This window comes from Leptonotus elevatus, chromosome 1, assembly GCF_054856555.1.
Source record: "Leptonotus elevatus isolate MCC_2025b chromosome 1, RoL_Lele_1.0, whole genome shotgun sequence".
Taxonomy (NCBI): Eukaryota; Metazoa; Chordata; class Actinopteri; order Syngnathiformes; family Syngnathidae; genus Leptonotus; species Leptonotus elevatus.
Genome location: NC_141239.1, coordinates 53,824,753 through 53,834,760, shown reverse-complemented (window position 1 = coordinate 53,834,760; position 10,008 = coordinate 53,824,753). Strand labels below are relative to the sequence as shown.

Here is a 10,008-nt window from a genome sequence, read left to right as displayed (position 1 = left end):
CCTCTGAAACACATTCAACTGCCCGTTAGGGGGCGAAGCTCCCTGCAGTCCCCTTCCTCACAGACATATCACTGCAGACAGTCCAACAGCGCTTACATTTTCCGCTCAACAAAAATAGAGCAGTTGTAAATGCTGCCATGAGGCACAAAACAGCAAGCGCCAATGATCTCCTCTAATTAATGTCACAGACTTACAGCCAAAAGTGCAGATAAGTATCAGAAGGTACAGGGGGTCCTCGGTTTACAACATCGTTACGTTCCAACGACAGCAACATAACCAGAACTTAGCTATATAGTCCTTGCACATCAGTGCTGGGACTCTTAATTCACTGCCCTTGACAAGTATGTCAATTACTTTTTTTCCCCACGTGAATGGGTGCACAGTAAATTCTGTAGAGGTAATTTGACTCTATTCAGGGTGGGACCAAATAGACTCAGTTTTAGAGTAATATTTACACTTGCAAATGAGTAAAATAAAGAATTGGAAAATAAAATAAAAGGGTTAAAGAACGAGCTCCCAATCTTCAGCTTGGGAGACTGCCACACTACCACCTGAGCTATGCCCTTCCTACTGTTTGCTTATGTCCAAGAGGAGATGAAAAACATCTTGGAGTTACTAAGATTCCAGCTGACATGAGCAATATACTTACTAATAGCAGGAGCTACGTGGCTCAGGGAGTAGATCGGCTGTGTCTCAAGCTGAAGGTCGTGAGTTCCTTCCTCAACCCTTGAACGACTTTTTTTCCCTTTCCCTTTCACTTTGTTAGGCCCGGAACTAAACACTCGGGGATTCAACAGGTCAATTCCAAAATGTGATAGATGGTCTAACTGGGGCGTCAGGCTCTTTTTTGTAGGACATTGCCTCATCATGTTGTCCTTATGCTCAGCAATTTGATGGATAACTAGTTTAAAAATCTTGAAGTCAAGGAAAATAGTTTCTTCAATGTATTTTAAAAAGAGAGTTGGGAAAAAAACACTTAACATTAGTAAAAAGTGAAGACAACTTACAATTGTGGTACACATTTTAGCAAGAAACATGGGCGAGATATGCCCCCCGGGCCTTCAGCTTGAAGACTGTGACATACAGTATAACCCAAAGACATTCTTTAAAAAACTTTTTTTCCCTTTCAATTCTTTATTTTACTTTCTTCCAAGAGTAAATGTTACTCTAAAACTGAGTCTATTTGGTCCCCCTCTTAATAGAGTCAGATTTATTCTACAGAATTTACTGTGGGGGAGCATCTCTAAAGAAAAAAAAAACATAAAAAAAGGAAGAAGGCAGAAAGGAGACTCTAATGACTATTTTGTCATTTGGTAGATTATGTGATATATAATCATTGAACACAATATCATGTAGGTATTATTTTAAAATGTTCTCAAATGAATGGCAGTGAATTAATTAAGTGTTTTTTAATGTGATTACAATCAAGGGAGATGCAGGTAATTATAAATTATGGGGTATTGTAAATGCCTGCTTGCGTAAGTCTGTTTTTGGTCCACCCATATGTGATCCTCGGTTTACGACAGAGTGCCGACATACCAGGAATTTGTAGGTTTATCAGAAAACTCCAGTTTGTCACTATCATATAGAAAAGCCAGAATAATAATATTTATATGAAATAAACTTCAAAGCCATCAATTCAAAACAATCCATTGAAAAACAGTAAGTACGACACTAATTGAGCCTGCTTTCTTGTGCTGCGTGATGACATTAATATGGCACTGTGCAAACTACTTCATTGCAGTCAGAAATGTCAAAACAGAAATGTCAATAACCCTCAGTAATTTACTAGCTGTTGGCAAAACACTCAAAGTGGGTCCGCGACCCACCTTTTGGTCATGCCTCACCAATTGATTCACTATTCTAAAGTATAGTTAGCCTTTTTACCTTATGGCAAACTATTGAAAAAATAGTGCTTTTTTACATTGTTTTTTTTTTTTACACAGCTACCACATTTTCATGAGTAAAAACTATTAATAACAGGTCTCAAAGTGGACACCAGTTATCTTATTTTTTTTATATTGGTAATTGTCAAGGAAAGGTGACGCTTTAGTGGGGCCCTAACTCAAATTCTGCTTGGGGCTCCGTAAGGCTTGAGTTGCCACTGGTAAATTGGAATTGTCATCTGAGTGCATAAGTTTCCAAAAACGCAAATAAACAAGAATCTTTATTTTTGTGAAAAAAAGTGGCCTAAATCAGATGCAATAGGCCATAGTCCTAGTTGCATTCCACACAGCAAGACTAAAAAACATAGGGCAACATAATTAATCTAAGAAAATTGGGTTAAATTCAAGCATTCCATCATTTCAAGTAAAATCTATGTACACGTGGCTATAAACAATAAACATACTGTATAAATAAAAAGAGTTCTTAAAATGTGTTGCTTTCCACAATTAACTCATGCACAGAATCTATTTGTAAAAGTTTGCAAATCAATTGTACTGAGTTACTGGCTTTTACTGCAGCATCTAGTCCCACTTGTAGCCAAAGGGGAAAAATTTGGGTGGGATAGAAAGGGAAATTTGACTGAGGGATTTTTCCAGGTGTTGTGTGCGTCCCCGCCCACCATCCGTCCATCCCCCCTATCTTCACGTTCCCCTCGGGTCCAGCAGCCAGGGGTCGGGGGCTGGAGGGTTGGCTTAAAGGTGGGCGGGGCACGGGGGCCACTGTGAATGTGACTGAGTGCTGGTGTAGCCCACTCCGACACCAGTGAGTGGCCACAACGCGGACGGGACAGCAGCAAAAGCGCAGATTACTTCTGCTAATTAAATTAGCCGTTTGGGTGTGAATAGTCCCCCTTCGATTTGAAAATTCACCGTATCGGGAAGTCATTTTTGGAGGACAGAAAGCAACTTTATTCATTAGACTTGGAGCGGCATCACGGACTTCAGACAGGATGTCGGCACTCTCCGTGAATGACCACCTCGAAGGGATTTTATCAGATTTTGAAGGTATGTGAAGTTGTAATATTGAATTGCTTTACTGCCGCTCGCTTTGTTGCTGTAGTAAAAGCAAATGTGTAATTGCACCCTTGGGCTGTTTACTCATTCAGAGCGAAGAAGCCTCTTGTCTGGGGACTGGGGCTGCACAGGAGAGAATACAGTAACATGGCCTGCTATATTGACGTTAAAACACAATAATATCCAAGGAGCATAGTACAGTATATACTTTGAAGAATGGTTCCTTTGTTTTTCTTATCTTTTTACATGTGATGAATTCGATGAAACAATAGTAATAAATAATATGTAATAATGAACAAATGTTTTTAATTGTATGTATATTTTTAGCCTATTAATTTTTTGTTAGGCCCGGAACTAAACACTACACTCGGGGATTCAACAGGTCAATTCCAAAATGTGATAGATGGTCTAACTGGGGCGTCAGGCTCTTTTTTGTAGGACATTGCCTCATCATGTTGTCCTTATGCTCAGCAATTTGATGGATAACTAGTTTTAAAATCTTGAAGTCAAGGAAAATAGTTTCTTCAATGTATTTTAAAAAGAGAGTTGGGAAAAAAACACTTAACATTAGTAAAAAGTGAAGACAACTTACAATTGTGGTACGCATTTTAGCAAGAAACATGGGCGAGATATGCCCCCCGGGCCTTCAGCTTGAAGACTGTGACATACAGTATAACCTAAAGACATTCTTAAACAAAAGTGTCCTACAATCATCACAGCCTTTCCCAAAACATTTCCAAGACAATACAATTGACTGAGTCTTTGAAGTAGTGTGTCTCTTATCGACTTACTATTTGAGCCACATGTGAAACACTTAGAACAGGTAAGCGATCAACAAACAAAAACATCACCAAAAGGATCCCTCTGCATGAGAGAGAACAAATGCATACCATTAGGAGACAACAGCAGCTCTTTAGCAGCAGGAAATACGGCTTTGTGACTGCACAGTCTGTTTGAGTCTGTTCCATGCCTACTGCTTGCTCCTGATGTTCATGCTCTCAGTGAAATACTTGCTCACATAGGCTTGCCTGACACTCATTTCTCCACATTTCTCTTCATCTTCTCTTATCTGTTATCAGTGCACGCACTTTATATTTTAAGACAGCCACTGATAAAGTGAAGCAGATTTTCATTACTTTGTAGTTATTTATCCAACTTATTATAAACAACACAAACATAAATCGCGGTACTACACAAGATTTTTAACATTTGAGCTTATTTGAATATGAGACCCCATACATGAGGAGGATAAAAAATATGTGTGCTTGCTTACAAATGCAGCAGAAGACCCACATAACACTATCTCCACTGACAATCATGAGTGTCATCCCCCAACCAAATTTCCAAGTTCCAAAACTGACCTATGAGGCACCTTTGTGCCACAGGGTGTCCAGCCTACCAGAAAAAAGAGGAAAGAGAAGTAGGAGAAGAAGAGAAAACTGTTTGTGTATCTGTTAACTGCAGTACAGTTGAAAACTCTCTTCCTCGCTGTCTTTCTTCTCACATTCCAAAAACATGTATGCAAGGTTAATTGCAGACTCTCAAATTGTGAGGTGTGAATGAATGGGTGTCTATATACTGTATGCTCTGCGATTGATTGGCTGGCGGCAAGCCAGGAGGTATCCCGCCTCTTACCCGAATTCAGCTAGGTTAGGCTCAAGGAGGGCTGTTTACAAATTGGTGTTAACTCGAACTGAGATGTGAATTGACCGTAAAAAAAAAACTGATCCAAGTGAGAATGAATCATAGCATTATATTACACTGTCAAGCAATCAGTCAATAAAGCCCATCTCGGCAGTGTATCATCACCTTTGTCGGTACTTTGCCATTGGCCACTGACACCATCCTAGCATGAAGGGAATCTGCAAACTTGGACGTTGGACCAGAGAGATGAACACTCTCAGGTTATCTTAACGCTAGCTAGTTTGTACGACAGAACACGGTTGGATTTAAAACTTTACCAAAAGCGTTAGGACGCTGGCTGCATACAGTCTAGGTCAGTGTTTCTCAACTACTGTGCTGCGGCACACTAGTGTGCCGTGAGATACTGTCTGGTGTGTCGTGGGAAATTGTCCAATTCTACCTAATTGGCAACAACCAGTGTTGGGAATAACGGCGGTTAAACTAATTCCGTTCTTTTTTCAGAAACAGACTAATCTAACTAATTATTCTCCCCATTTTTGAAACACCGTTATCGTTATTGTATGTGAATTGCGTTGCCTTACAAATCATTTATTAGTTTCAAGGCTCGAAGTAAGCTTACAAGACGTTGTGCGGTGACTGGCTCTGAAAAATTTCATTTGCACACAGTTAGAGGCACTGTTGTTGTTGTCGAACCTCGTCACAATGGACTCTATGCACAAAGCGCTGTGACGCATTTCTTGGAAAATCTCATATTGCACCACCTTTTCCACTAGTGGCCATCGCTATTTGTTTTCCTTCAGAGAACCTCGACCAGTTCACCGTTTTGGAGTATTTTTTTTGTCATTTTTGTAACGAGTGTGGTTGCGTACATTTGTCAAGGTATCAAAGAAGAGGAGAGACGACAGTACACATAGATAGGTTATAACATTGTTTTTTTCCCGTCGGCCAAGAGGAGGCTACAGACCAGAAAGGCTGTTGTTGTTTGGCTGGTTAGTTTATTGAACATATTAACACATTACAAAATACAAGTTGAAATTAAAATAAAAATAAAAATTTGAAGAAAGAAAATAATTCATCAATGTCATAATTTGCATGTTCAAAAGAATAGGAAGCACAATAATTTATCTAGTCCTACTCCCTGTTAAATTATATAATGTAAATGTACTAATAAATTATTCTTATCCAATAACGTATCATTAAAATAAAAACAAAAAAACAAAAAAAATAAAACAGGAAAATTAACAAGTTATGAAAAGTTAACTGGCAGGTTCCGTCTGAAAGATCCAACACCTCAACCTTACCGTCTGACTGATAGGGGGAAGGGGGTACTGTGTGGACTCCAGTATCCCGGGAGAGGAGCTATAATACATATTTTACATATACATAAAAAAACATTTTTATAAACAAAATAGCCTTAGTAGCTACTCAAACGGCTTGTAAATACGTGTAATAATAATTTTAAGCAATGACATCATTATCAGAGCTCAAGCCGTTAAAATTACGGATCTAATTAGTAGTTTTAAAATTCTGATAGACATAGTGTTAAAGCAAGGAGCGACTCCTGTTCTTTTTCAGTGGGTTAAAGATTTAGGCTTAGAGTTTTACATCGCATCAACAGTGTGCTCCGCTGAAGTCGCCCCGCACCGGAAAGTTGGGTGCATTCATAGTTCATGCATCAAGTGCTTTGTGCATATAGTCCATAAAAGTGTCTTGACAGCTGAATTTTGTAGTGACTTTTATATTGGAGGTGCTGCGGGAAGTGTGTCACAACGTGACGGACGTGTCTTTCTTCCATGTTCTTCGCCTTCAATTGCGGGTTTGACAATTTTGACTAGAGTGACATTAATCAAAATAACAGTAGAGATTTGCCGAAAAACGGCCGCCATGAGGAGCGATTTGTTGACAATTCTGTTCCACCAAGAAGCATTAACATCGCGACTCCACAAGCACCATAACAGCGAAAAAGAAAAGATACCGACACCGGTAAGTCTTAGCGATACACTTGCCTACTACGCCAGTACGCCTAGTCTAATTAATAGCGCCAACAATTGAATTTCTCTGATTTCATGAGTGCTAAACACGTGAAAAGTGTTGAAAGAAATATGCAGTCTCGGCAAATTACACTGATGGAAGGGGTTGAGTCGAGGTCTGTCGGGAGCACCAACTGAGAGACGGTGGGCAGTTGTATAATATTTGTATGTGAATGATGCAACATGCAAACATGGAGTTGGACATTTTTCTGACGTAAATCAATCACTAAACATGTCTTTAAATGTGTAGAATTATAAACTGAAGCTATATCACCATACTCTCTTCATTGAAAGTGTACAAAAGTATGTTTTTCAGTGAGATCAAGTGGAAGCTGATGATTTTGAGGAGGAAATGGAGTAACAATTATAGCAATGTTGGCCATGATAGAATTAAGCAATGCATATTTCTTAGGAATGGCAATATATTTTATATAGTTTGATTACAATGTGCATAATGCACCTTTAGGAATATTTGCACTTTTGAATTTAAGATATTATTTTCACTTTTCTAAGTCATGTAAACTTGTTGCACAATGATATACAATAGATAAAAGCGTAAAAAAAATGAAACACTATAGCCGTTTTAGTTTAGTCCGTTTTTTTTTCTATGGATGCCTGGTATGTCTCGAGATTTTGTCAATGAAAAAAGTGTGCCATGGCTCAAAAAAGGTTGATGTAGGTACACGCTGACATATTTAGGGTGACCAAATGTCCCGTATTGGCCAGGACAGTCCCCTTTTTGAGCCTTGGGTCCCGTGTCCCGACAGATTTCGCCAACCTCATTTTGTCCCAATATTACACAGGGCCTCATTTTTTTGCCATGTGGTTGTGAATTAGGCAGTTTTCACAGCGATTTATACGATAAACCCATTAAAAGGGAATTTAACTGTTAAATTCCTCCCTGTTTACTTACAAATTCACATTTGCGTTCTCATTCGCATCCATATCTAATTGGTAGCAGCTCGGATAGCAGGCCTTGACCAGAACTGGAACTGCTTCCTGTTTTTACATTTTAGAACCATGGAAAATGTATTCCTTCTATACATTGCGGTCGCCAGTCGGCCGTCAGACAACGCAAGCTGAGTTTCCTACCAGTATATTTTGTTAAAATATGTGACCAGCGCGAGGTAAACGACACAGCCAGCTTCCAATAGCTTGATAACAGAACGGAAAAAAAGTTGGATAATGGTTGGATAACATTGACTGGTTTAGCGCTGTTGAACAGTTGACCAAGATAGCATTTAGCACTCTGGTGGAGAAAGAGGAGTGAGAACATATGCTGTTACAGTGCTATCATTTTGGTTGTGATTAAACTACCTTTTTCATCATTGAGTTACAAACAATCACTGTTTTCTCCAAGTTTTGCTTTCTATCAGAGTGCATATGTTGCTAGCTTCTCTTGGTCAATTTTGTCAAAATATTGAAGGTAAACAACTTGTAGGAAAAGTGCACCCCAAAAAAATACCTTTCATATCTGTGGACATTTTCATCATAAGGGCAGATGTCAGAAGGAACACACTCCATTCCTCATGAGGGTGATCCATCTTGCTGTGAAGCCCCGCAGGGCCAGTGCAACAAAAGCTGCCCTCTCTCCTTTCATTCTGAACTCTCTTTCCACATTCCTCTGTTAAGACAGGTGTTGATCTGTGCTTCTAAACAAATTAGTGTAGCCCTGAGCCATATACTGCCACAGTAGCTGCTTTTTCACAATTGTGTGAAAGACTTTTGGACACCACAGACCTTTGTCAGTCTTAAAAAGTCAAGTGGCCAAGAAATCAAAGGAAAGCAATGTATGCAATGCGCACCACTTAGAACACACCATAGGGTCCCATCTTGTAAATTCAATTTATTCCATGATTCCATAACAAATAAATTTGCCAGTCGTTGTTTTTTTAGAAACATGATTTATTTATTTATTTTATTTACTTTGTTGAATATTATGTCCATTAACCAGAAGGATTAAGTTCAGATGCAGTAAAAGTAACTTAGTGTATGGTGTATTGGTCTTCAAAATCCCAAGATAACCATGCTAACCCTTCACGATCACAAACAGTATTAGCTTTTGTAGATTGGTGACAAAACACAAACAACCAAAGGGTGCAATTGAAAGCATACCATTTATGCTGTCAGTGAAGCTCTAATAATACTCTATGTTGTAAATAGCATCAATTAAGTTTTCATCAACAGCCATTAATAATCCTTGCAAACAAGTCAGAAATTCCATCTCATGTAAAGATCCTCTTGAAATGTTAATGGTGTGTAAGAAATTAACTGTGATTCCTGTAGCAGCATGCTTTGCATTGTGGCAATCCCATTTAACTGGTTTAAAGTAGATATGGTAACATGGGACAACTATTGATGCTGGGCTAGTAGGTAGGCTGTGGAATGTTGACTGAAAGGTAGCTCCCCACCTTCACATGATTCAATCAGATGAATAGTCGATACTGTCCAAAGGTGGCTGGCTGGTGAAAACTAAAGCAGCCATGGATAATTTTATAATTTAAAGTCTGATCATTTTGGTATTGCATGACCATTTTGTAACTGCAGTCATTGCAATGGTTACATTTTGAATCACTTGCTTTTATTTAATCTATGTTGGTCGTGAAGTCCGTTTAAATGACTGGCCCACGTGTGTGGCGCAATGCGCAATTATGTCAAATTAACAGCAGCTGGCTGACTCACTTTTGCATTGATGGACCGGCTCAGCGCATATTCTGATTAAATTATTTTTATTGCATTTATAAAATACAGAATACAAATCTACATGCTCGTTCAAAGTAGCCTGTTTGATGAGCAGCACGCACATCTCACTAGTGGTGATTAGTGTAACTTCTGAATCCACTAAGGATGATGCCATTTTCATCATGTCCTTTTTATGATCCCAACATTTTATAAACCTCATGTTGATAATTTTGCAGATGCTCTCACGTTGGCAGATCTGGGCAAGGGAAGGCTGCACCACTGTGGTAGTAGTCACAGCTTGACTTCACTTTATCTTTTAAATACGCAGTAAATTCTGGAGAGTAAATGTAACTGTATTTAGAGTGGGACCAAATTAACTCAGTTTTAGAGTAATACTTACACTTGGAAGATAATTTTAACTTGAAAGAAAGAACTTGGAAGAAAATAAAGAATTGAAAAAAATAATAATAAATAAAAGTCACTCAAGGGTTGACGAACGGACTCACGACCTTCAGCCAATCTACTCCCTGAACTACGAAGCTCCTGCTGTTTTTTTAATATCCATCTTTCCAACTCCAAGAAAATGATGTTTTTGGTCTCTTGGAGATAAGCAAAAAGAAGAGGGGCATAGCTCAGGTGGTAGTGTGGCAGTATCCCAAACTGAAGGTCGTGAGTTTGTTCCTCAACCCTTG

At 38.9% G+C, this 10,008-nt stretch overlaps 1 protein-coding gene across 1 annotated transcript in view; it reads left to right on the top strand.

Moving 5' to 3' along the window:
• The first annotated feature begins 2,716 nt into the window (after positions 1-2,716).
• Positions 2,717-10,008, top strand: part of septin12 (septin 12) — a 72,659-nt gene continuing 65,367 nt past the window's right edge. Inside the window, exon 1 of the mRNA XM_086070036.1 lies at positions 2,717-2,951. Within this exon, the coding sequence (XP_085926162.1) occupies positions 2,897-2,951 (55 nt within the window). The 5' untranslated portion in view covers positions 2,717-2,896. The remainder of the gene's footprint in view (positions 2,952-10,008) is intronic.